Source organism: Ammospiza nelsoni, chromosome 11 (assembly GCF_027579445.1).
Source record: "Ammospiza nelsoni isolate bAmmNel1 chromosome 11, bAmmNel1.pri, whole genome shotgun sequence".
In the NCBI taxonomy this organism is placed as follows: Eukaryota; Metazoa; Chordata; class Aves; order Passeriformes; family Passerellidae; genus Ammospiza; species Ammospiza nelsoni.
Window position 1 is genome coordinate 4,883,524 of NC_080643.1, and position 27,381 is coordinate 4,910,904.

Here is a 27,381-nt window from a genome sequence, read left to right on the forward strand (position 1 = left end):
TTCTCCAAGCAGCATTTGAGGTTTGTCTGCTGGCAAGTTCTTCATGCCCTGACTGCTCCCTGCTGCTACAAACCACCAGTGCTTTGAGCAGGAAGCTGAGTGGTCCCAAGTCTCCAGTTCCTTACCCAGAGCTCATGGAATCAGCACTATCAAAGCTTTTCCTGCAAAAAGGAAATGAGATGTGTAACAAGGCTTGTTCCCCGTTTAAAGCTTTGTTTGCAATCCTTTGTTTTAATGCTGCACCCACAGAGTTCTGTGTTGGCTTTTCTGACAGCATTCAGGATTCAGCTCAGCCCAACATATCCGTGTTGGCACAGCCCTGGCACTCAGCCTGGCTTGCTGGGACAGCACCAGGGTGATTTTGGGTGCAGTTGTTGAGAAAATGGGGATTTGAGGTGGGTTTGGGTTGAGGTCAGAGCCTGGTTGCAGTTTCCAGTTAGCAAGAGCCGAGCAGAGGAGCTGGAAATGGAGCAGGGGTGGTGGAGCTGTGGCTCTCAAGCCCCTCTCGTCATTCCCCACATGCCTGGCTCTTCAAGGGTTTTGTTTTTAGGAACTTCTATGAAGGGTGAAAATACAAAGTGAAGAAGGAGGCCCAGAAGAAGAGAATTAGAATATCCAGCTTTTCTCAGGTGTTGCTCAGGGTCAGTTTTGGGTGGCACAGGGAGGGAAAGGGAGACCACGATGTCTCTGTGGCATCTCCTGCCTATCAGGGGAGCTGCTGCTGCACCCAGTTGTTCCCCAGGACCTTTAACTTTGCCTTTTGCAGATTCCCAGCTTGCTTTGTTGCATTTCTGGAGTGATCTTTTGATGCAGATGTACAACTGTTCACAGAAACAACTGCAGCTGAGGAGGTCATAAAGACATACTTGTAATCATGATCTTATTTGTTCACAGCTGAAATACAAATTGCCCGTGCTTTGTTTGAATTCCTATCTCATCTCTGTGTAGCTGTTTAACCACAGCCTGCCTCTCCAGGATAACTGAGGACATCTAGTGCCTGACAGCAGAGATGGAGAGAGGAGCAGTCCTGCCTCTTGTGCTCCTCTAGAATCCTCCCTCACCCTTCCAGTATGAAGAAATATCTGGAAATTGTTATTTGGTAATATCAGAACAAAGCCAAGAGGTGAACAAGGTAAAACACGAAACCACAGGGTTTGATTTTACAAACATCTTTCTCTTCAGAAGGTAGATGCTGCTGATGGGAGTGTGGAGGGGAAATAAAACCCCACTGAAATCTGTGTGTAGTGGAGTGGTTTGGAGTGCTTTGAGTTAAAAAGAAGACCCAGTCCTTGCCAGGAATCCTTAAAAAGGAATTTGGGCACTGAGCTAAAACAAGCCATGCCTGATATTTTTAATTACTGTCTGCTTCTTCTCTGCTGTTTTGAACAAAACCACTGAGATAAGGGAGGACAAGCACTGATGGGAGTTACCAGAGCCCTGTGGGAGGCTGGTGCTGGACATTCCTCCAGTGCAGGGACCAGGAGGGATGGGGCTGAGCCAGGAGCCCCTTCTCCAACACAGGAAAATCTTTTAACACCACTAATCTTTAAAATTCACCTGACTATACTTATGTGAAGCTTTTTGGCCAAAGTCAGTATGTGACTCTTGCAGGTTTCTGCTGACTTCTCCTTTATGATCTTGGACTTGCTCAGCTGAAGAGTGAAGAATGCAGCAGCAATGTTTGTAACTCCTGGGTGGGTGAGAGGCCTCCACCATGACCCAGCCCGTCCCAAAACGTGTGTAGGAAATCCTGTAAACACTGAAGGTTTGCTCCATCTTCTGGGCTTTGGGATCATTGCAGGAGAGCTCTTGAGCCTGGGGAGAAGTTCCCAGTGCTTGCCTGACACTGTCTGGATATGTTCACACTACTCCTAGGAAAGTTTCTGCATTCTACACTGTTCTTCCATCTCCTTTGTACTTTTCTGTCGTATTTAATACATTTTTAAGGTTTAAAACTGACAGTGTCAGCTACAGCAGGGACTCACCTGTCACAGACATCTTTTCATGAAAATCCTTTCAGTAGGATTTTTCCGGCTGAGAAGCTTCAGCAACAAAATGTAAACATTGATTATCTTCTGCTGTGGAATGCAACAGGTGCATCTGTGATTGGCCCAGCTTAGATGTTTACAATTAATGGCCAACCACAGCCCAGTTAGCTTGGACTCTCTGTCCGAGACACAAACCTTTATTATTTATTCTTTTCTATTCTTAGCTTAGCTAGCTTTCTGAGATGAAACTTTTCCTTCTATTCTTTTTAGTATAGTTTTAATGTAATATATTATGTAATAAAATAATAAATCAAGCCTTCTGAAATAGGGAATCAGATCTCCATCTCTTCCCTCATCCTGAAAACCCCTGTGACCCCTGTCACACTCACCTACTGAGTAGTGAAATCTCTCTCAGTGAAATCTCTCCCAGGGCAGGATTTACCATCAAAGTTTTTTATCCTGTGCTCTGCTGGAGCACATGAAGTCTGAGGTGACATTTCCTGCTTGGAAAAGGGGCAGTGTGAGTTGTGATCAGTGCTGGTGGCCCAGGAGGACACAGGGCACAAAGGTCAGGGTTCCAATGACACAGAAGCAAGACTCCTGAGAAGCAGCAGCTCCTTGCCATCCATCCACCTTAGTTATCCCTGCCTGTCCCCTGTGATGAAGGGCACCACCATAAATCCTTCAGCAGGTGCTTGGCTGCAGACGGATGTGCTCTGCCTCCCTGGGCACCTCCTGCCCTGTTCAGCACAGCAGGGAGGAGTCTCAGCTTCTGTTTCATCATTAGAGTGCCACCAAAGAGCTGCAGATGGAGTTTGCAGCCAGCCAGGGCTCAGCTGGAGTAACTCTAGAAGAAATCCTTGCACCTGCTGCAGCCTGAGGTTAGGGCAGGACGTGCCCCATGCGTGCAGGACGAGGTGCCCACGTGGCCTTTGCAGCATCCCTGCCTGTGGGCACGTTTTGGTGGCAGGAGGACACGAGGTGTGGGGCTGTGATAGGTTTGGATGCTGTAAAAGAAAGATACACCCTATTTCAGAGTGAAGGGTGACATTGTTTCCTAGGATGATTGTGGCGGTGGTCACAAGGGTTGCAGGATGAAGAGAGGCGAGAATGTTGACCTCATGTTCAGAAGGCTTGATTTATTATTTTATGATATATATACTACATTATAACTATACTAAAAGAAATGGAAGGAAAAGTTCTCAGAAGGCTAGCTAAGCTAAGAATAGAAAAGAAGGAAAAACAAAGGAGCTCTCTCCAACTCTGTCCCAGAGAGAGCTCGGTCTTTGATTGGCCATTAATTACACACATCCAACATGGGCCAATCACAGATGCACCTGTTGCATTCCACAGCAGCAGATAACCATTGTTTGCATTCTTTTTCTGAAGCCTCAGCTTCCCAGAAAGGAAAATCCTAAAGAAAATATTTTTATGAAAAGGTGTCTGTAACAGATGACTCTGTTTCTCATCTGATCTGCTTATGCTGAATTCAGTGTTTCATATAAATGTGGAGGTGATTGCTCCTTGCAAAGGTTTTGTTGTTGCTTGTGAAGAATCCTTGACATTGTATTATTGCAGTTCTGATTTAATAGTGCTGCCAGGCAACACTGAGAGTGAAAATAGAGATTTGGCCTAAAAGAGAGGGTATATTTTAACATTTAATTCTGGCCACTGCTTTTAGCATGAGGCTTTTGTCATTCCTAGGTTTTGGTTTTTTGTGGTTTTTTTTCCCCTGCAAACCCAGAGCGCAGATAAATTGTGAGAATAAAGGTAGAGTTAGCAGTAAATAATTGCTGAATTGCACATGCTGTCACAGACAGGTTCTCACACACTTCTCAGGGAGATTAATATCTTGTCTCAAGGTCTGAGCTCGCGTTTCTGATGCCAGTGTGAATCTCTGAGCCTGTTTTGCACAAAGATTTGGAATGGCAAGCCCTGTGTTAATAGCAGTAAACATTTGGGTGAATGCCCTGTGCGGTGCCCATGGGCAGTGTGAGGTTCAGCACCGTGTGTGCCTCGTGCCCAGCCCAGCTGTGCCCATCACACAGGAGCCAGTGCTGCCCCAGGCACTCCCTGTGCAGGGCTCAGTGTCCCCATAACAGCCTCAGCTCTGTCCCAAAGCAGGCAAAGCCACTCTGGGCCAGCTCAGGGCACCTTCTGGGTTTGCCCATGGGTGAGAAGCCCCAGGTAGAGCCATAGCTCAGTCCCTGAAGTCGTGGTCAGGTAACAAACACTATGAATTGCCTGCTCCCCATAAAATAACAAAATTACTCATGGTCTCTCACAGACCTGGTTTTATTCACCACAGGCTGGTTTTCTCCTCCTTTTGGCAGCTGGTAGCACTGTGCTTTGGGAAGAGGAGGTAACAAACCACTATCCATGGATGAAAACATTCAGGTATTTACAAGAGCTTCACCAAGGTCACATAAATAACAAGCTGGGAAAGAAGAACAGCAAGTGAGCAGAAACCAGTGCTCAGCGTTTCAGCATTTTGCCCATGTTTGTGCTATGAGTGATATCTGGGAGCAGAAACTCTCTCCTGTAGCCACAGAAGTGCTCTGTGTAACAGGACATGGTGCAGAGCAGCCCCCCTGGCTGTACTCCAGCCTCTTCAGACTGTGGTCAGTAAAAAAGATCAGGGAGATGGCAGGGGAGGTGTGGTGCTGTTCAGTGGCAAGCAAGCACAGAAAGTCAGTCTTTGGGGGTCAGATTTGGGACAGGTTTTGGCTCTGAATGGGGCAAAGGTTTGTCCTGGGTCAGCCCAGACTGCCAGGAGCAGCTCGGTTGCCTTTTGTGTCATCTCCAGACCCCCACCAGCAAAATCTCAGGGTCAACAGTCATATGTGGGGCTGTCTGCTACCCCAAAACCAGGGGGATTTTGATATTTTTTAATGGCTTTAAAGAGTTGAAATTATTTAGAAATCCATTTGCTGATTATTTAACCCTTTTTGATACAAACCTAGGCATACACGTGTGACTTACCAATGCATTTCCCTACAGGATTGCTTTGGGCAGGCCACTGTGGGTGGTCAGTGCCCTGTCCCAGGCTGAAATGTTCTGTCCTTGATTTCTGTCATGACCAAAGCCTTCTCCATGCTCCCCTTTTCTCCCTACACTTGTTGATGTTTTCTTTTGCTGTAATCAAGAAGGTGGATGATGACAGAGGTTGTTTCCTACTGCACAGGTACTGTAGCTGCTCTCAGATTTCTCTAAAAATGGAAACTCAAATAAATAAATAAATCACCAAGCTCTTTTTTTTTTTGGGGGGGAGGCAAATTAGAAGCATCCAGGTCCCACTGAAACAGGAGATGCAGCTCTGCTTGTTTCTCTAGAGGCAGAGGAAATCACAAGGCATCCACACAGTGATGATGGGACAGATCATGGGAGATGATGAGGGATCTCAGCACAGTGTCATGGGGTTGGTTGAGCTGGGGCAGCAGTGGAGGGCTCAGATCCCCATCCCTCTGCCCCCTCCTGCCCTGACCCAGCCTGCTGTGCCTGCTGCTTCTCACAGGGTTTGCCTTTGCAGCTCCCTGTCAAACAACTTGGGCAAATACCTCCAAAGTCAGGTGTCCTTACTCTATTTAAGCCGCAAACTTAATCTGATATATTTATATCTGGAAGAGTTTGGAGGTGTGGTGGGTGATTTTTTTTCCCACAGGGTGTCTCTCTATGACTGCTCCCATTGCTCAGTGGTTGTTATTGTTCAGACCCCACCATGTGACCCTTTATAATCCCTGTATTGGGTTACACTGCATTGCTGGGCATGCTTGCTGTATGCTACTGATTGTCAATTTTAGACTCTCCCATCAGCCTAAGAGTTTATCAAAGGTATTGCAAGGTTATGTTACATGGGCACATTCCTGACTCCTTCCAGGGGCACTTGGAAATGCCATGGATTGGTAATAGAGGGGAGTGAATGTGGGGGGATTTATAACAAAAAAAAAAAATGAAAGCCAACATTATAGAAATTGCTCTCCAATATTTGGCCACAGCATGTGGCAAGCATCAATTACCTTAAAAATAGAACAGTTTTAGGCACTTGAAACATGGGCTGCCTCCTGTCAAGGGGTGACACAGCAATCAGGCCTTGCTGATATTCAAGATAAGAACAACTTTTTGGCTCTCATGAGGGATAGGTTGAAATTTTTGAAGAGAATGTTTAAATGAGGGAAAAAATCAATGATGTGAAGCAATCCTGCAGCAGAGGCTGCTGGTTTCATTCCAGAGTTCATCCATATGTGAGTACCGCCTTACAAACGGTGAGCAGTGAGGAAGAATGGTTCATTACCCAGGGCAGACCTCATCCTTTGTCTGAAGTGCTTTTGTTTAATGCTTGTTGGGTACGTGCTTAGTGTGAGTTTTGAGCTGCTATTACCTGTAGGAATTGCTCTGTGATTGTTGCACAATCACAAGTGGTTTTCAAACACCTGATAATGTTCTCAGCACCCCTGTTTTCCTTCTCTTGTCTTCTGCTGGGGCTTTGAGTGCAGCTCTGGCTCAGCACAGCTCTGCCCTCTGGTAGCAGTGCAGCAGTTTGTTAGTCCAGGGATTCCTGAACAAGTGTCAAATTGGTGTGGAAATAGCAAGTGTCACCAGTGGAAGTGGCTTTCCTGTCTTAATGAAGGTTGAGAAATGTGTGATTGTTTTGGAAAGCTCCGAGGGGAGCACCAACAAATGTTTTTGGGAAGGAGATGGGAGTTTAGACTTGGAAAAGTGTTTTAGACCCACTGTGAGCGTGTCCTCACCTCCAGGGTGTTGTTTGTTCCTCTAATGTGCTGTTACCAGAACACCAAAACACTAAGCAGTGTGTTAAGAAAGGAAGTACATCCTGGAAACATAATTTATGGAGGAGAGACCTAAAGTAGGCAAAATATGATACCCACCTTGGAAATCTGTAGGATTAGCACCCATGTCACCAGGAGAGGTGTCACCAGGCAGCCCCTTGCTCTGCATCTGATGGGGAAGGCATCATTCCCAGTCTAGAGTTTCCTAATGGTGGTATTGACAAGTGATATATTTCTGCTTAAGAGAAAAAGTGGTTTCCAAACACCTGATAGTGTTCTCAGTACCCCTGTTTTCCTTCTCAAGAGGAATTCATGGGTTTGACCCTGCTTAACTTGGATGATCTGATAAGACCATGGCCCAAGATGGCCTGGCTGAAGATCATGGAAACCCAAGCAGGTGGCATGGGGCTTTATTTACAGGCAAGAAATCAGCAAGTGAGCAGCAAGCACTGAACAGACACCTTCTGGGGCCCAAACTGCATGGTTTGGGGGAGCAGCATGCAGGCTGCTGAGGAGCACTGATTTATTTGAGAACACCAGGAAACCATTTATGGGTTCTACTATGGGCAGCAATCACTGGGGGTTAGAGCTGCTGGAGCAGATAGATTGATGTGTGGGTCTGTTGTTGTGCTTGCCACTGCATAAAATAAAACAAGGATAAGGACGTCCCTGAAATACTAAAGGGGCAAATGGAGCCATTGCATTCTTGGCTTGTTTAAGTGAGAAACATTTATTATCTTTTCCTTTGCCACTTATGCCGTTCCTAAATTTTTGCCCTCTTCCCTGCTGTGTAACAGCATGAATCAAATGAGGACCTTTGGATAATGGACTTTTAATAGAGGTGAACAGGGCTTAGAGCTCCATGTTTCATGTTACAAAACACAGCAAAGAGACACCATCATCATGCTGCTGGCAGACTCCAGCAGAGCATGGCTGAGACTGTGATGAGAAATATGGTTTAAAAATTGGCAGGGCATGGTTTCAGAGCCTCTCCCCCATGGTTTTGCTCCTGTGGAAGCTGCATTTGCAAGGTGAGGATTTGATTTGATACCCCTGCAAAGAAAATTTGAAATTATAAGAAATCTTCCTAATCCAATGAATGGCCCAAACTGTGAGTAGCAAAATGAACCACCCTTGCTACTCTACTCTTACAAAGAAACCATGCACATGGTGATGCTGGAGGTTTGCTGTGGGAATTTAGCAGTCTATAAAGTATTCTGAAGAAAGAAGGAGGCACTTGGATGAAATGGACACCTAAGAAAAAAAGGATTTTAGGGTGCTACATCAGGTCTACAAATATAACAGTAAATCTTTGTGGCTGCATATTAATTCTGAAAAAAAAAAAGGTAAAAAAGTAGGAGAAGGATGATCTGGAGATGAGCTGTCAGCCAAGAAGAGTTGATGGTGCAAATGATGTTCATGGCAGGGCCAGGCCAGGCCAGTTGAGAAGCAGGCAGTGGCATTACCCCTGGCTGGGAGCAGGGATGTGCCATGGGAAACGCTGCCCTGGGAGCACTCAGCCTGCTCCAAGGGTTTGGTGCCTGTCCTTGCATGGACCTCTGTCCCCAGGCACAAGGGGCATGTTGTACCAGCTCTACCCTCCTTTTTCCACCTTGGAGGAGTTTCCCCAGACCAGGATGTGAGTTCTGGGAGAGGTCACCAGCTGAGGGTGGCTGCACTCTCACCAAACCCCCTGTGACAGCCAGGGCTTAGACCTGGCCTAAGGCAGTGCAGGGCCTGTGGTCTCCGGTCCTTTTGAGATAGATTGGAGATGTTATGGACACAGAAACCTTGCTGATTCTTCCCAGAGGCCAGATTTCACCTGCACATCTCACAGGTGCCGCTGATGTCCCTTCATCCTGCTCTGGTGATTCCGCCCTGAGCAGTGCAGTGTCCCAGGAATCCTCTGGAACATGTCTGTCTCCTGCCTCCCTCCGTGGGGGACGCACCAGCTGCACTGAAATGTCAGAAGGGTTTGCACAGCTGACAGGTTGCTGAAAATGGAGCATCGCTATAAATTCTCTTTATCCAGCCAAGCGCAGCTTAATATAGACTCAGCTGCACGGGCTGTGTCCCACACTGAGCCCAGGAGCTGCCACAGCTCAGGACCAAAACATGAACTGCTCATTTTAACCAGATAACTACTGCTAGTGAGGGGGATAAAAAAGAAAATCCTTTGAAATTTATCTTTCTCTTTAGGTTTAAAAAGTGTTAGAGGAAGGAGGGGAGAATGAACATGTCTGAACTTGGCCAGAACTCCGACGAAGATGTGTGTCCCGAGGACATTGATGAAGATGAAATCCTGGCTAACCTGTCCCCTGAGGAGCTGAAGGAGCTGCAGAGTGAGATGGAAGTCATGGCCCCAGACCCTGAAATCCCAACTGGAATGATACAGAGGGATCAGACAGAGAAACCCCCCACGGGCAGCTTCGACCACAGGTCCCTGGTCGATTACCTGTACTGGCAGAAGGCATCCAGACGCATGCTCGAGGATGAGAGAGTTCCTGTCACCCTCCTGCCCTCTGAGGTAACAAGCAGAAATCACAAATATTTATTATGCATCAGCAATGGCATCTGTTTTGTAGCTTTAATACCTTAACCTGCCTCTGCTTCTGTCCCTTACGTAAGGTAGAGTACAAACGAATGTAGATTAATCCTAAAAGCCTCATCAGTGATAGAATCCAGCTTGGACTGATGTCAGGGTTAGTAATTTTTTAATTGCTTTTCCCAAATATTTACTTAAGCTTTTTAACAGAAAAAAAATCCTAATTCTGATTAGAGTAAAGCAAATCACTGAGAAACTGTCACAAGATCAGTTTTGGAGGATGTAACTCTAATTAGTTTGATTTTGCATATGGAAGAACACCATGTTGCTTTTCCGTGGAAGATTATATTAATCATACAAATTAAATTATTAATTGACAGAATTTAATTATGTACTGGAGAAAAATCCCAAACCACTGTATTTTAACAGGGTGAAACATTAACAACCAAGCATGCAAACTCTTGAACTAGTTCAACCATACTCAATACAATGCTTAAATTTATTTGACTATCCCCATGACTTTTAAATGAAGTTAAGGTCATACTTAGATATCTTTCAGGATGAGGGCTACACTTAAAAATAGGTTAATAGAATTGAAACTTGGCCAGATGAAACACATCCATACTTGAATGTGAAGTTCACTGGAAGTGAATTTGAGGCGACTGATTTATTTTATTTTTGTTTTAAATATCAGCGGTTTGCTAATGCTCACCAGTGTGGCACATCCCAGACTTCCCAAGGCAGGTTTCATGGGCTGCCTTTGGAGACCAGGGGAAATCTGTGGGATTTTTTCTCCTGCACTCTTATGCTCAAAGAAACAATTTTGTAAACACTTCAGAGGTTAAATCTGAAACCTGGGTGTGGACCTGGCTGCTGCATTCACAGCTGGTCCATCAATCCCCATCCCAAACCCATTCACCACCACAGCCCCAAGGGCAGAAGTGACTGGGACCATTTTGTCTGACTTTGGGCTCAGCCCAAGCCATGGCACTGTCCTGCCTGAAGAGAGAAAATCTCAGGGAAATAGCTTGATTTTATTAGTGCTTTATTAGCATTTCTCTGTGATGGAGGAACCACTTGCAAAAAGATGCTTGACAAAGAAAAATCTCAGCAAGGAGTGTCTCTAGAATTGGTAGATGTTTGCAGCTAATTTATTTGGATGGCAGAAGCCTCACTGCCCTGCAGCTGCTTTGTGCAGGGGCTGCATTCTTATCTCTGGACTCCAAACTGAGCTAATGTTTTGTCTTCAGTGAGGTGCTGCCTTAGGTGTGATGCTCTGGGACTGCCAGGGCAGGTGGCCCTGTTGTCCCTTGTGCCGATGATTCTGATGATTCCACAGTGGTCACAATGTGCCCTCTTCACTCCTCCTTGGGCTGAGCAAACCATCAGGGGGTCACACCGATGTCCAGTGCTTTGTGGCATACAAAGGAAACTTTCTTGTCAAAGAAATTATAAAGATTACACTAAATCCAAAAAGAGACTTTGGATCAGAAACTCTCAACCCCCAGAAGGGTTCAAAGACTATGTTAACATATCATTAAATATGTTCAGGATTTAATTGTTAGGACTTAATTTAGTAGGCAAAGATGAGAAACTGGTTTGCAGCTTCTTTAGGAACAAGTTGTTCCAGTGTTCCCAAGCAAGCTGGTGCGGCCTGAATTTCCAGCAGTGACACTTTTAAGGATTATTCTCTATTGTATGGGCATAGAGGGATCTAAATCCAGCTGCTCTGTGTTTATTTGAGCAGAAAGTTATTGTAGCAAAGATGTTTTGCAACTATTTCAGCTGTGAGGTTTTGTCTTCCTCAGAGAAGTGCTGCGGAGGAGATGGAAGGAGAGGCCGGCAGCGGTGGAGAGGTGGCTGGAGGGAGGATGCCAGGAACAGAGGGAAAAGAGAGACATTACCAAAATGAGCACGTGTCCGAGTCAAGAACACAACCTGGGGACTCAAAGACAGATAGAAGTGATAAGGAGAGAGTGGTGGAGGAGGATGAGAAAGAAGACACAGAGGAGGAGGAAGAAGAGGAAGATGATGATGAGGAAGAAGAAGAGGAAGAAGAAAATGAGACTGAATTGGAAACAAAGGAGAATTACACCAATGAGAACAGTCACCTCAACCAGATAAGCCAGAAGCCAGTTACAGAACCAGGAGAAATCAAAGACAAGCCCAAGGAAAATGAAAAGAAAATATCGAAATTGAACATCCCCCAGAAGTTAGCGCTGGATACCAGCTTCATGAAGATAAGTGCCAGGCCCTCAGGAAATCAAACCAATTTAGAAGACAGTTTGGAGAAAGTCCGAAAAAACAATCCAGACGTGAAGGAGCTCAACCTGAACAACATAGAAAACGTCCCCAAGGAAATGCTGATCGATTTTGTCAACGCCATGAAAAAGAACAAGAACATAAAAACGTTCAGCCTGGCCAACGTGGGGGCTGACGACAACGTGGCGTTCGCGCTGGCCAACATGCTGAGGGAGAACAGGAGCATCACCACCCTGAACATTGACTCCAACTTCATCTCTGGCAAGGGCATCGTGGCCATCATGCGCTGCCTGCAGTACAACGAGACGCTGACCGAGCTCCGCTTCCACAACCAGCGCGGCCTGCTGGGCCACCAGGCAGAGATGGAGATTGCCAGGCTGCTGAAAGCCAACAACACCCTCCTCAAAATGGGCTATCACTTCGAGCTGCCGGGGCCCAGGATGGTGGTGACCAACCTGCTCAGCAGGAACCTGGACAAGCAGAGGCAAAAGAGGCAGGAGGGGCAAAGGCAGCAGCAGATGAAGGAGCAGAAGGAGTTGATAGCCATGCTGGAGAATGGACTTGGGTTGCCTCCTGGGATGTGGGAGATGCTGGGGGTACCGCTGTCCCAACTGAGGATGCAGGAGCCCCCACAAGCCCCCAAACCCCCCGTCCCTGCAGCTGTGTCACTGAACAAAAGGCAGGAAAACACGAGGCCACCAGCACCCGAGCAGCCGTGCAGGGAGAAGCCCATCAGCTTCAAAGTGGTGAAGCTGAAGAAGACCCAGCGCAAACCCCCCATGCCAGAGTACGTGGAGCCTGCTGAGAAAACCAACCTCAAGGACGTCATCAAAACACTCAAACCAGTTCCCAGGAGAAGACCTCCTCCCCTGGTGGAAATAACCCCCAGAGATCAGCTCCTCAACGACATCCGCCAGAGCAACGTCGCCTATCTCAGGCCGGTACGTGCAGAGTGGTGCCTCCGAGGGGGGAAAAGGCACTCACCTGCTGTGCTCTGAGACCTGGCTGGAAATGCTGGGCTTTGGCAGGGCTGGCAAATGCACCTGCACGTGGCATTGTCACCTTTTTGTGTCAGGCTGCCACTCCTGGTGTGCAGGTGGTTGTTTCACAGCAGCACTGAGGTATGGCTTGTGCAGGGAACTCAGCCTTGTGCATCCCTGGCTGCGTCCACAGGGTAAAAGAAAGGAAATTCACTAAGGAGGTGAACAAACCCACAGAAACTCAACTTTTCTATGCTCCTAATAGTGTATTAGTTATGACAGACCCATGGTATTATGGGACTGTTATTTCAGGAGTACAACAGGCATTATTTTTCACATCAGTCCCCCACAAACCCCATGTTTCTCTCTTCAATAGCTTTGTTTTTCCTTAGCTCTCACTTTACACAAGAGAGCACTTGGCACACACTGAAATCCAGCCTGGACTCACTCTGCAGCCCTGCTCCTGCCTGCCTCACCCAGTAACAAGGAGTATATTATTTTACTGATCCTTTGCTGCTCATTCTTCTGTCTGTCCTTATGTAGATAAATCACAAAATTCTAGTGCTAACAGGAAAAAAGAAATTAGGTCCACCAGCAGGGAAGATGGAACAAGGTTGTGGGAAGAAAGTAGTGGTACTGTAGGGGATTTTATATTTGTTTTCTAGTAAAACTTCACCTCTGAAAATTGGCTCAGTAGTCAACTCAAGTGATATCAAGATCATCCTGACTTTAGAATGCCAGTCCAAAACTGAAAACTGCCTCTTGGGTATGGTCTCACTTGGGTACCAAATTCATGGGCTTCTTCTCAAAATGCTGGCCACCAGATTTAAGCTCTTGTTCTCCTGACCTGTTACATTCCCTTGCATTGATTCAAGAAATCTTAAAAGCTGGCTGATGTATTTGTAGCTTGATGCCTCTTTGTGCTGCCAAGGCTTGAGGAAGAGGACAGAAAATCCCTTGTAGTTAAAAATAGTCAAGTAGTATTTTGTAATTATAATTTCTTTCAATATTGACATTTTAATATAGCGGTCCTAATTTTTCTTCCATTTATACCTACAAAGAAATAATTATTTCCTCAGTAATTCCAGACAGAGCAGTCTGTCCTGATAATTTTGGCAGGTGCAGGTTCTGCAGTGACCTCAGATTCTGGTCCAGGATTACCCTGAACATTCTGTCCTGTAGGCAAGGTTTGGGGTTCTGAGTTTCTGCTGGCCACTCCAACTTGGCTGCAGCCAAGGCCTCTCCCCAGGGCATTTCTGGCCTTTCTGGGCCAGTCTAGGGTTTGCATTTTGGTTCCACATCCCAGACAAGATGACCTGCTTGAGGACAGCTCACAGATTGTGCTGGTGACAGCAGGCTGGTCCTTCATGGCCGTGGGAGCTGCTGCCTGCCCAGCTCTCAGGAGGCTGGGGGACCATGGAGCTCATTCTCTGACAGGCACAGCCCTTGTTTTACACAGCAATGGTTGAGAAACCTGGGTGCTGCCATGTGCCAGGGGTGGTACTGAACCCCAGCCATTCCCCCAAAATGATCAGGAGGATTTTATCCATGACAGCTGTGGGGATAAAGATAGAGAGATCAATTCATGGTGCATCCTAAATATGCCAGATAAAAATTGCTATCCCAGCCCATGGAAAGATCAAACTATGGACACATACTGGGGGCTTGGGGTGGTTTGTTTTGGTGGAGTGTTTGGGGATTTTTGGGTTGATTCTTTTTTGGCCTCTGTCATCAGACCACTTGGCTTGGATTTGGGGCATTAGAGTGTTTTCTCCCCATCCTCCATGATCTTGGTAATTCCTTTTTGCCTCAATTCCCTCAGCTTCATTTCTAAGATAGAGTTTTGCTGCTTGAGCTGAGTTGAGTGTTTGTTCTCTCTGTGGTGAGACTCAAGGCCTTCAAACTGATTTCCTGGACCTTAAGCATTGCAAACATCAATTGGGGCATTCTAAACAAAAGAGAGCTCCCAATTAGAGCTCCTAGAGTTCCCAGCTGTTATATTTTAGTTTCTGGGGGTTTGTATTGGACTAAACTGGCCTGGTAAATAAGGCTGAGAAATTTCCTCCTCCTAACACTTCTTGTCCTTGTCCAGGTGCCGTTGCCAAAGCAGCTGGAGTGAGAGACCAGACTGACCTGAAGAAAACAACTTGGAATAAGGACTACTCAAATTTTGCTTACAACTGTTTCAGCAGATGTTTTCTGCAGAAGCCAGGTGGTGTATTCAACTCTTTGGGAACAAAGCTTGTGATACACACTTGTGTGAGTGTGCTGAAAACGGCTGGCATGGGAAAAGTCACTGCTAAGTGTTTCCATCAGGTATCAAACAATCCTGCTGCCATCTGTCTGCCAAGTGGATCTGAGGCTTCAGATTGTTGTGGGAGTATTTTCTCAGAGGCATCAATAACCTTGTCTTTCTAGTTTGTCAGCAAACTATTTTGCTTCCACGTTGTCCTTCTGCTGCCAGATTCTGCAGGAACACGCTGTGCTTTATCTTATCTTTCTTTTCACACACATGCTACTTTATTACTCTCTTGTCCATGAGAAATGTATTTGGTTTCTATGTATACAGCTTCATTTTTTAGGCTAAGGAAACAGAAATGAAATAAAGCTCTCTCTGTAAGAAGTGTGCAGCACTTCCATTGCTAAAAAGCACTCACAGAACAATTGCTCTGGTACAACAAACACCTTCCAAGCTCCCTCTATTTCAGAACAATGTCTAGTGGATATTTACCTGATCAGCATTTAAAAGATGATGCCATGCTCTGCTTTGAGAACTGTGATGTTCATTCCCTGTGATTCACCATGGTCTTACTGTAATCCTTAATTGCAGCCACCTTGGAGAGCACTGAAATGCCATTTTAGGTCTCTCTCCACACTGTTTGTGGCAGGAGGATGAGCCTCACCACTATTCCAGGGGTTTAAGAAACACCTAATTCCTCCTAGTATGATGTGTGAATAGTGTGTCACATCCTGGCAGGGCTGGATTTGAAGGGGTAAAACCTGTATATACACAACTCAATTTTTCCTTAATATTTTTGTGATATTTTTTTCCCTCCCTCTTTATGATCACATTAAGTTCTTCTGCTGCCTTTCTTGTACAGCAGCTACAGGTAAGTCACATTCTTGTGAAAGAGACCAATTGTTTTAGGGGCTATTTTGTTTTCTAAAGCTAAAAGGCACAGGGAAAGAACAAAGGCTTTCCCTGTGCTAAAATCTACCTTCCTGGGGCTGCTTGATCCAAAGGCACAGCTTTGTAGCTCCTGGCAGGATTTCCTTCAGGTGAGTTCATCTCTGAGTGGTAACTCTTAGCAACCTTCCCCTGGCAGCTAAATCCCAGTCCTTCCCTGCTCCCCCTTTTATTTTAATAGTCCCGTAGTATCAGCAATGTCCAAGACCTCTTAAATCCAAGGTAGTCTCTGCTGTCACTTGTTCAAATTTTTACTTGTTCTTCTCCTTTTGGTACCTATCACCAGGTCTCTTTCCAATCTCCACCTTCCAGACCTGTAAAGCTCCTTCTCAGCTCTGCTTCTGCTTGCAAACTTGGGAAAGCTGATTTCTGTATTGCCCAAGAGAGAGCAAATAGCTTTAAAGCATCATATAGCAGGGAAGAGAAAGAAAAGAAAGAGAGAGAGAAAGAGAGAGAAAGAGAGAGAAAGAGAGAGAAAGAGAGAAAGAGAGAAAGAGAGAAAGAGAGAAAGAAGGAAGGAAGGAAGGAAGGAAGGAAGGAAGGAAGGAAGGAAGGAAGGAAGGAAGGAAGGAAGGAAGGAAGGAAGGAAGGAAGGAAGGAAGGAAGGAAGGAAGGAAGGAAGGAAGGAAGGAAGGAAGGAAGGAAGGAAGGAAGGAAGGAAGGAAGGAAGGAAGGAAGGAAGGAAGGAAGGAAGGAAGGAAGGAAGGAAGGAAGGAAGGAAGGAAGGAAGGAAGGAAGGAAGGAAGGAAGGAAGGAAGGAAGGAAGGAAGGAAGGAAGGAAGGAAGGAAGGAAGGAAGGAAGGAAGGAAGGAAGGAAGGAGAGAAAGAGAGAGAAATTTTCATTGCAGCCCTTTCTTTTTGTAAAGGTGAAGAGCAGGAAAGGAAGAAGCTTGGTACTTCCAACCAAGGCTTTGCACAGAGCACAGCAGCAGGTGACAAATGCACCAGGTAACTGCCCAGGAAAGCTGTAATATAGTGCTTTACAATCTCCAGTTGAAGCTGCCAGGTACCAATTACTGCTACACCCAGAAGCTGCCAAACATGAGTTTCCAGGGTGGATAGAGCATGAGCTGTGAAACTCTGCTCTGATCCACGTTCTCCCACTGAGCAGCCTCTCAGTGATCACAGCAGGAGGGAGGCACACACAGACATCACACCATTAGCTTGACTGCAGCAGAGCTGGTACCAGTACTGCTCTGGGCACAGCTCTCAGTAATCCTAGAGGCAAAAATCCCTCTCAGGTAATTAACAGGAATTGAAATCCCAGTTAAGTAGAGTTGAGTTATGTAAGAGACCAAAGCTGCATGAAGAAATACTGTAAGTATTCCACCTCTGTAGAGCAGCTGTCTTAAGGATGCAAGAGCAAGGCTGGAATATTTCAGCTCAGAGGTCCCCTGGGCTCAAAAAGCTGACACAGAGCACAAAGCCAGCAGCTTAATCCCCAGCACGGGTTTGTGGCATGAGCCACGGGGTGACAGCAGATCTCCCACCACCCCAGCCACAGACACAGGCACAAGGTCGAGTTTCCAACCATTAGAATTTATTTTTCTTCATAACTGTGCAGTTTTTAAAATGCTACTGTAATGATGAAGTCATAGGCTACTATGTTCTTTAGGTGTGGAAACAGTTTTTGAAAACAAAGACCATGCGCTACAAGTGAGGAACAGGCCATCGACTCTTCAGCTGGAATATACAGACATTTTTGATAAATACTGATCACCTTAACACTTAAATGGAATGACATGTTCAGAGTTCTACACAGTTCACTATGAAAACAGCATGGCAAGTTACATAAAAGCTTCAACTTCAAGCATCCTTGCTTTTTTGTTAAATTAATTACTTGGTTAGAAAAGAGAAATCCAAGAATATTTGAAATGGAGTCTCACCTGGACAACTTTCCCCCCCTGTTGTTGGTAAGCTCCTGTTATCAAGATGATTCCATCAGAGCTGGCAGTTAAATTGTGTATATATAAAAGAATCCCCCACACTGCTTTCAACATCAGGAGTTTTAACAGGCAAATATCTTCATGAATTTGAATGGGTTTTCAAAAATTTTATCTTGACATTTATTGCTTGTACTTGTAAACCTGAAATCCAGTTTATTCCTTTGAGGAGTGTTGGAAGTACAGAGTCAACAGATGCATGTTTGACCTGTATCTTTGCATTCTGGGTGAGAAGAAAGAAAAAGATGACCCACGCTCAAGAACACACATACACCTCCATCTACAAACAGCTTGTGCAGACTAAAGCAGGTAAGTCCTAAAGTAGCAGTATTTAAAAACATCCATGGGGTAGGAACTCAGCTCATCCAACCTATCTCTTTTTCTCCCATGCTTGGCCAGGGTTTAGCTGGTACACAGGGAAGTTTGGCTCTCCTACAGAGGGGAGCAGCTCTATGGATGAGGATTTTGGAGAGCCTGAAGGTAAATGTTACTGGGACTGGCAGGCAGTGCCGTGTATATTCTTCATGCTTACAGCTATTTGGATTTTTTCAGGGCTGCTAAAGGAGGGCTGTGAGGTGAGGACAGGAACCCAGACTGTACAAGTTTACCACATCCAGTTAAGCTGGATTAAGGTAATGTGGCCTCTGTAATTCAGAGCACCCGAGGGAGGGATTTGGAGGATGCAAGAGATACCTGCCTGCAATACATTCCAGCTCATCTGAGCATCACCAGCCTCAAAGGTGCTACCCAGCATGACCTGGCTAAACTGCAATATTTTAGAACTGAGATCAAAGGGATGTTGCTTTAATAGACCAATTTGCTACAAGTCAGTTTGAGAGACTGCATTCCATAGGTTTCTACCTCTTCCTCCTCTACCCCCAGAAGAAGAGACAAGCAAACATGGTTAAGTTAGTATGTATTTGTGTAAACACCAGAACATTTTGCTATACAATAGAAAAGAAGTTGCTGTTTGTATGTTCTTAGAGGAGCCCTGAAGACCTTGGAATACCTGTATCCTGCAACTATTAACCTGTACCACATGCATTTCCTGTTTTGTACATAAACTGAAAGCAAGCTTGAACAATAGTAAATAGCAACTACACTCCTGCAACAGGCAGAAATGCCACGTTGCAGCTGCTTACTCCTTCACTTTAGATATGTAGTCAGCCAGTTTGTTGATACTATCCTCTTGCTGTTCTAGAGCATCCAGAATGAAGCCCATCGGGGTCTTCTTCAAGCCTATCCCCTCCATCTTGTTCTGCAGCTTGTTCTGTATGTTCCTGAGCCTCAGGGAAGCATGGACAAACATCACTGCATGACAAAAACACCCTCATTAATTGCTAATGCCCAAGGAATGAATAGTTCTTGCAGCAATTAAGACATGTCCCAGCACTGTGACATCACTGGAAGATGATGATGTATCAATGACTGCTGAAGTAACCACAGGTATCCATTTAATAATAACATCAAAGATGGCTTGTGCTGCTTTGTGTCCCCTCCCCCAGTTCTGCTTTGGGACCACTTAAACACAGATAGCAAAGTTAACAGCTGACTTAGACTCTGCAGACTTGGTTGAGAAAGCTCAAGTCACACATCTCCAGCCCCCCAGGGAAGAGAACAAATACTCACAGAGGAGAGGAAGCGTGATCCCAAACATGAACACCATGACATCTCCCAGGTAGGAGATCAGGAAGTAGCTAGACAGCATGATGGCCAGGACAAACGTGGTTGGGTACTGCTTCTTCAGCTTGCGGAGCACATCCTTGTTGTGTGACATCCACACAAAGCCCAGGAACACCAGCACCACCACAGTGCCACCAATGAGCATGTTCAGGGGACTCAGAAACCTGGAGAGAAGAGGAACAACAACCAAAGAGTTCAGTTTCAGCACCTTCATGACTTGTGTGTCCATAGAGGATCAGCCTGCTCAGTGGTAATGTTGCCAGGGAGGTAAAGCATTGAAAAGGAAGTTGCTGTTGTGAAGATCTTCACCAAGGTCTTTAGCAGGAGCTAAAAAAGAAAGAAGTACAACTGAAGAAGAAACCCTTAGTGTTGAATTTGGATAATCTTTATGTTCTCTTCCTGAGCTTAGCTCAGGATGATGAATTTCTGCAGCACATCATCATAGAGGCACTGCCCACCAGGACCCCTCCTACCTCTGCAATCAACTCATTTGATATCACACCCAGAGTCAGCATATCTAGATAGCAGATGGAGACAACACTGACTGATCTTCTCCCTTCACATGACCAAAACCAGGCTCAGGCTAGGCCTTCAGATGAACTAGCTCTTCTTGCTATCTTGTCTAGGTTTGCAAAATGGGAAAGGTAGAACACTGAGTAAAGGAAGTTATTTCACTACTTCTCATTTCTGAATAAACCTTCTCATTGGTTTACATTCCAAAAAAAATTGTATGAACCTGCAAAAGTAGCTTTCCACTGGTAGCACAACAGATGGAAGCCCAGTGTCAAGCAAGCATGCCTGAGAGTCAGAAGGAGCTGGAGTATGTGATAAAGGTCTTACAGGAAGAAGAGCCAGGCTGGGCAAGACAGTCACTGCTGAGGTTTGTGTTCTGTTATTGTTATCAGTTTCCAAGCAAACCAAGCCATGGAGTGGATCAGCTCTGGACTATAAACAGCAAATCCTTTTTTGGACAAAGGCAGAAACGTCACCTGCTCAAACCACATCCCCAGGTATTTAGAGCTTGTTCAGAATCAAGAGTTCAGCAATGACTTTGCTGAGCTTGTTTCTGAACTCACCCAGAGTCCAGGCTCTATGGCATTTCACTTAAGTACTATTAAGTTATGTGAATTTGTGTGCATTCTGATTTTCTGGCTTTGGCATGCACTGATCTGATTACACAGCAGCTGAGGCCTTGGGGCTATTACAGCTATGGCAGCAGTATGACAGTAAAGCAAGACACGCTCAAGGTTTACTCTTGCAGACTTTGCAGCTCATCCTGCTGCTCCAAAGCTACCATGGCCAGTGACTCACCACTCCTCCCCACTGCCAAGGAGGATGTTATGGTTTGTGGTCTGTGCTTCACATCCGGCCCAGGCAGAAGAAATCTGCTCTGGCACTGCCAACACTACCTGCAGTGCTAGGGAGCATTTTCGTGGAGCAGGAAGAACCCCCAAGAATTATTTCACAGCAAGGAATGGCTCTTGATTCTTCAAGTCAGTTGTGCCAGCAGGGGATAGGACAGCTGGACAGAAAAAGATTAAAATTCAGAGTAGTTCCCCACCTGCTTCTGCTACTCATGCTGAAAAGCCAATCGGGCTTTTTGGAAGTGGTGAGAGGCCAGACTTGCTTGTTGCATTTGAGTCACTCCCTGCAGCCAGCCAGATTATATTTAGCTCTGAATTGTCAATCTAAAGTTTCCAGGCTGGAAAAAGTGAACAGAATTGCTCTGGAAAGAAATCAGTTTCATTTGTGCTCCTTAGCAGCAGGAGGAGGGTGACTCATGACTGGACCACACTGGTGCCTGGGTTATATATGTACCACTGGACATGTGAGATTCTTAAAGTAGGATTCACCTCCACACCTCAGCTGCCTTGGAGCAGCAATGGCCAAACTCACACAACTCACAGCAATCTTTTTTGTTGTTGTTGTTGCTGAAAATCCATGGACAAGATAATCCGGAAAGCAACAAAGATCTAGGCAGAGCTCCACTCTACACTTTCCATGTGCCTGGAAAATACTCTCAAAGCCTTATCTACATTTCCTGTTACTCTTGTTACAACTTCAGAAACTTGTGGTGAAGAACCATCCCTCCATATTTATGAGAAGAGACAAAGACTTCTCTGCTCTACATTTCTTTCTGGTATTACCCAGGTTCTGTGTCGCTGCCTGGCTGTAAGGGACATGAAGAGGGGTGAGGGGAGAATGCATTCAGAAGATCCCTCTTTTCTGAGGAGAGTGATTTGGATCACATGTTTTCTGAAGTGGGCTGCATTCCAATGTGTACAAGGGAACAGTGAGCAGAAGTATCAAGTGAAGGCATTCAGAGCCAAATGAACACAGATGGGGATCACAGTTGCCACTGAAAACCAGCATTCACATTATCAGCCATGTGTCCACAGACTTCACTGCTGGTGATTACACTGCTGGACAGGGTGTCATTGCCAAAGCCACCCTTTACTGCTTCACTCACCCACAGCACGATTTACAGCACTATCTAAGATTATCCTAGACATTCAGATGTAGAAAATTCTTCTACAACAATGGCAGTATTAAGGAAGGCAGAACTCCATTGTCCAGTTTCACTCGGATCTGTTGGCACGCTGTTCTCAATAGCACAATAGCTAAAAACTAGAAAGGAAAAAACAGGGATATGTAATTTTAGAACAACAGAAACTGGGGAAAAAGAGAGCTGTGTAACAGTTCTAGAAGTCACCTTACTGTTGAACCACTAACACTGATACTGGCCACATTTATCCAGAGGTCAGAACACAAGAGGACAAATTTGTGCTCAGGCAAGGAGGTTGGAAGTCTTTCAGAGATGCAGAGGAAAGGTAAGTGACCAGCCATTAAGTATGTTACAAGATACTTTCTAAATATAATTCCCTTTAGCAGGGATTTATGAGACCTCAAATACCTAAAAATGTAATGCACAGAACTACCAGCATGGCAAGGGTAAGGTGACTTGAGTTTATACCGCTCAGAGGATTTAGGGGAAGAAAAACTCTTTTAGGTTGGACATAAAACCTACTAACTTCTCTGACCCCAAAAGTAGTGAGTGTGGCAGGACTAACAGCATTTGGGGGTGCCAATAGCTCAGAGCACCCCAGCTGGATCATCTCCTTTGTCTTCTGTGGTGACAGGGTACAAGCCTGTGACCTCCAGTACAGCTGGGACAAGGTGACCGGGAAAAGCCATCACCCAGATTCAGTTTCCTGCTCCCTGCAGACACCAGGCTTCCTTCAACATCCACCTAGATACAAAGTAGAGACAGGGAAAACAAACACATGGAAAGAAACATGCTGGATGGCTGCAGGGACAGGGGCATTGTCCTGTGTCAAGGAGGACCACAGGACACTTTGTACTGGTAGAAGCAGCCTCAGGAGAGCAGGCATGCTGGGGGTGCACTTGTGTGGAAAGAAGTACTGGCAGCTACCCCTGGCCAGCAGAAACAGATGAAGATTAAATATTTTCTTTTTTTTTAAGAATTAGACTCATATCTCTAGGCAGTGCCCTACATGCATCACAAAACAGGTCAGAATTCTCACACAGGAGCAGGAAAACACAAAAAGCTCTGCTTTCAGTGAGTTATCACATCCCCTGTTCTTGTCAGGCTGTTTCCTACCTGCACACTTGTGCACAGCTTACAGCAGGAGAGGGGGAGGACACACAGCTGTAGCACAGGGAAAGAACAGCTTGGCAAGGCACATTCTTTGTGTAAGGCAAGGAGCCTCCAGCAGCACAAGCCCAGAAATAGGATAGGCCACATAAAAAGCAAAAGCAAGATAGCTCCATCCTCATATCATCTCCATTTTAGATGACTGTCTTGGGGTGATTATTCAGCAGTTGCTGTCACATCTGTTTCTTTCACATGTGACCAGGCAAGTCTGAACAAAGGCACTGAGTAGGAGACTGGCAGTTATTGAGAACATTTTTTTTTTTTAATTTAGAGCAGCTCAGTTAGGCTGAAATAAGCATGAAAATTCCTTCTTAGAAGGCTTTTTGCTCCACCATGGCCCAAGCAGTGGGCAGGTCAGAGCACTAAAATGTGCTCATTTGTATTAATTTAAATAACTTGAAAGATGAAGTTCTGCCTCCTCTCTCCCCATACTTTGAGCTTCACTGAGGTTATGCAGCTGTAACTACAGGTAGCACACAAAACTATAAATAGCACATTGTCTTGAGGGATAGTCCTCAGCATCCATGGATTTAGCAATGCTTCTGTACCTACTGTTGCTCACTTTCATGGCTTTGACAACAGGAGACAGATTCCTTGCCTGCAGAACTGCCAGACCTTTATGAAGTTATGCACCAGTATTATTATGCAACATGATTTAAAATTATGTGTTTTGCTCACTCATTCTTAGCTTTTCATCAAGCATGAGAGCAACTAAACATTTTGCTGCGCTGGAGCCTCTGTTTCAGCAAAGGGGATCCCTACAAGGACATCAGCTAAGGCAGAGATCTGGGGAAGAAATATGGAAAAAAAATATGACACAGTTGTTGACTGCTGGGGTTGTACAGATGGACAGCAGATGTTTTGAAGAAGTGGCAAAGGAAAGAGACATCAAACCTCAGGCTGCAAGGAGAATATTATTCCAAGACAGAATGAGCACTCTGATGCAGCATTCCAAAATTCAGCACGCTTTTTAAAACTGTCAGATTTTGAAGCTGATTTTTAGCAAGTACATGGCAACAAAAGCCTAGATGAAATTACATGAATTTAAAGTAGTTAAGTTTGAACTACATGATAAGAGAGGCCTTGTTGGAGTAGGTGGAAGAACAGACAAATTTCACTTATTAACTAAATTGACTGTTTGAGGGAAGTTTCAAGATGTGGGAGGCACTGAAGGCCCTGATTTTAATGAAAATTCATACAGGACTCACAATGACAGGGCCCTACCTCAGGGTAAGAACAGGGAGTCCAGTTCTTCTATAAGTAGGAGAAAGGGCAGAGTTTTGTCAAGAGCTTGTTTTTTATCAGCAGTCTACTGCAACAGAATTGTAGGGGGGAAGAAAAGAAAAGGCAGACAAGTCCAGAGTCCTTAAAGGAATTTGCAGGGAGGGAGTGTGGCTGCTACCACCAGCCTGTATTTGTGGAGTGGCACTAATTCACAAATTTTAGTTTCTTGTTCACTGATTTATTATTTTCTACCCAGTCCTGTAGGCTGAAAGTAAAATCTGCATTACTGCAAAGCACAACTTAATTCACAGGTAAGAGTAGCTACAGGAGAAGGCAAATGGAGGGAGAAGGGCAGGGACACCATGCAGAAAAGATCATTACAATTCCACTGTGCTCGTGGTAAGGTTATTCCACACCTTGTGGAGAGAAGGTAAAAGGCTGGAGAGCTCAGCTTTGTTGTAGGAGGGGCAGGAAACTAAAGCCGTGGCAGAAAGTGTTTCCAGTAGCAAGAAAGCTCTGGGCTACAATTTCTGTGTCAGCCCAGCACAACCACAGTACTGCAACAGCTGAAAATATCATCCTTGCATTTCAAGTCTGTCTATACAATTAGACGGTTTATGAGCAGGTAGAGTTGGTCATAGGTTTAGTTTTGATCACAGGAAGACCACTTTGTTAGTGGTTCCAATAATCCTGCCCTTAGGCCTGGACACAGCCCTGGAGTTCCTAAAAAGCCATGATTCATCATTTATCAGGGGTTCCTGCCCATTACAGAATGAAGTGAAAGACAACTTAGTCATCAGTTTAAATTTACCAGGAGAACTTTCTTTACCTTTCCTCCAAAGCCACAGTCTGGCCAAATGAAAAGTATTTTTATTACAAGAAATGGATACCTTTTCTTTTTTGAGATATTATCCTATTTTCTTCAGAATTATTCTCCCATCTGATTTTACTTCTATGTTAGAAGAATCAGGTTCATCATATACCAAAGACTCTTAAGACATGCAATAAAAGAACGTGAGATAAAGATCCCACTTCAGGTCTTGTTCACCCATAAGTTTTCAACACAGAGGGTTATCACTCAATATTAAGATATTATAGTTGCAGTTCTGATATTAGTTTCCATCTTCTGTGGCTCTCTTCCTCCTCCACCTCCCACCTCAGCACATTAGTAGGAAACAAGTGGGAGATAAATCTCCCTTGATCTGAAGAAAAGCAATCAGAGTTCAAAAGCAGGAATTTAGGAGGGTCAGTAAAAGCTGCTGCCATCCCTGTTTTACAGGGAGATACCCCGTTTGGAGATACCAAAATTATTTACAGTCTTTTCCCATCTTCTTGGGCAGAAGAGCTGTCCCCCTGCTTTCCAGGGACTCTGTGATTTATCTGTTCATTGAGAGCTGGCTACAGCATCGTGCTGCTAATGAGGGTAATGAACACACAAGTCTAGAACGAAGTGAGAGAAGAACAGCAAGACCATGGAAGTCTCATTTTGCTAGCCTAGTAGTCTGTAAGATTACTGTGACATATCCCCACCAAAATAGACAAGAACAAGGCCTATGCTGCTATACTGAACCTAAAACTACCACATACATCAAGAAGAAAATGCAGGATTCTGAGCCTATCCTTCCACTGAGCACAAGTCAAAGTCTCTTGTGAGCCACAGAATCTTTATCAACTTAGATGCTGGGTCAACAGCTTCAGAAGCCCTGACAGGATGCAGAATGCTTACCCCCCGCAAAAAAAAAAATTGATTTAGGGGAATCACTTTAAGCCTCTGCAACATAAGAGATAAGATGTACTTCAGCCAAAGCCACTCTGGCCTGGTGGCTGGGCAGTTCTCCAATTTAAGCATTTGTGCGTTGCTTGTTGAGAAGAGTGGAGTATTTTAGTTTCCATATTAAAAGCTTAATCATCATTTCTGCTGCATGTCTTGCTTAAGAGCTTTCTGACCAAAGATCCTAGAGCAGTACCTGAAATAGAGTCACATAGGTCACATAGCCTTTGATTCAGAAGGTGATTATAAGGTTATTTCCTTATTCCCTTTAGGAATGCTGGGTGTGACACAATAGCAGATGGTCCTACCTCTAAGGTCTGAATCCTGTCCACAGGAAGGAAATGAAGGGGTACTTCATATATTTTATAGCGAACTTTTTCTGTATGAGCTAGATCAGAAATAAGAACGGCTTGCCCTGAACATTACTTTAGGACAGTAACAGAGAGCAGAATTTACCGATGCATTTTTTAAATTCCAAGCTGAGCGTGTCTCAGCCTGAGCAGCCCCGCTGGGCAGGCTGGGGAGGAAGCACAGCTCGCTGCGCAGGATGCGGCTCGGCGAGCAGCGCCAGCCCGCACCCCGAGCATCGCTGCCTTCGGCCGAGCGCGGTGCCCGCAGCGCCCGCCCCGGGCACCGGCCGGAGGAGCAGCCCGTGGGAAAGGGAGATAACACACAGGGAGCCCTGGGGCCGGGCACACCCCACCGACACACCGCAAACCCCGCTGCCACCGAGCGCCGAGGGAGGCTGTAAACCAGGCCGCTGCATTTTTAAACCACACCGGGGGTTTAAGGAGGGGCGGGAAGGGGCAAGGGGAGGGAAAAGGGTAAGGGGAAAAGAGGGGAAAAGGAGAAAGGAGGAAGGGAAAGGGCAGCTCCCCCGCCCCTGTACTCTCACATCCCGGCCGGGCCCTTTCCCGTGGCACCGGGCCGGGTCGCAGAGCCCATACCCGGGGACAGGGGACACGGGACCGCGGCCACCGCACCGCCCGCCCCGGCCCTGCGGCCGCACCGCGAGGCCGCGCACTGACCCCACGATGGAGACGAGCGCGGCGGCCACCATCAGGTAGTTGGTCTGGTAGTAGAGCAGGTTGCTGACCACGCGGTTGTTCCATTTCGAGATGTCCTTGAGGTCGGGCAGGGCGAAGCGGTCCGAGCCGGGGAAGAAATCGTCCCAGGCCCGCAGCGGGGCCACCTGCACCTCCATGGCCGCCGCCGCCGCCGCGCAGGCTCGGGAGCGCCGGGCACCGCCCCGGGGCGGCTCCGGCACCGACAGCGACGGCGGTACCGGGGCGGCACCGGCACCGACAGCGGCCGCGCTCCGCTCCGGCCCCGCCG

At 45.9% G+C, this 27,381-nt stretch overlaps 2 protein-coding genes across 2 annotated transcripts; one reads left to right on the plus strand and one right to left on the minus strand.

Annotated features, from left to right (window-relative positions):
* Window positions 1–8,867: 8,867 nt before the first annotated feature.
* On the plus strand, window positions 8,868–15,185 carry LMOD3 (leiomodin 3). The gene is made up of 3 exons (XM_059480448.1): window positions 8,868–9,302; window positions 11,129–12,523; window positions 14,655–15,185. The coding sequence occupies exons 1-3, from the start codon at window positions 9,006–9,008 to the stop codon at window positions 14,679–14,681; spliced, it is 1,719 nt and encodes a 572-aa protein (XP_059336431.1). The 5' UTR covers window positions 8,868–9,005; the 3' UTR covers window positions 14,682–15,185.
* A 2,082-nt stretch (window positions 15,186–17,267) lies between these two features.
* On the minus strand, window positions 17,268–27,344 carry ARL6IP5 (ADP ribosylation factor like GTPase 6 interacting protein 5). The gene is made up of 3 exons (XM_059479841.1): window positions 27,075–27,344; window positions 19,322–19,539; window positions 17,268–19,003 (listed from the first exon to the last, which is right to left on the minus strand). The coding sequence occupies exons 1-3, from the start codon at window positions 27,248–27,250 to the stop codon at window positions 18,831–18,833; spliced, it is 567 nt and encodes a 188-aa protein (XP_059335824.1). The 5' UTR covers window positions 27,251–27,344; the 3' UTR covers window positions 17,268–18,830.
* Window positions 27,345–27,381: the final 37 nt, after the last annotated feature.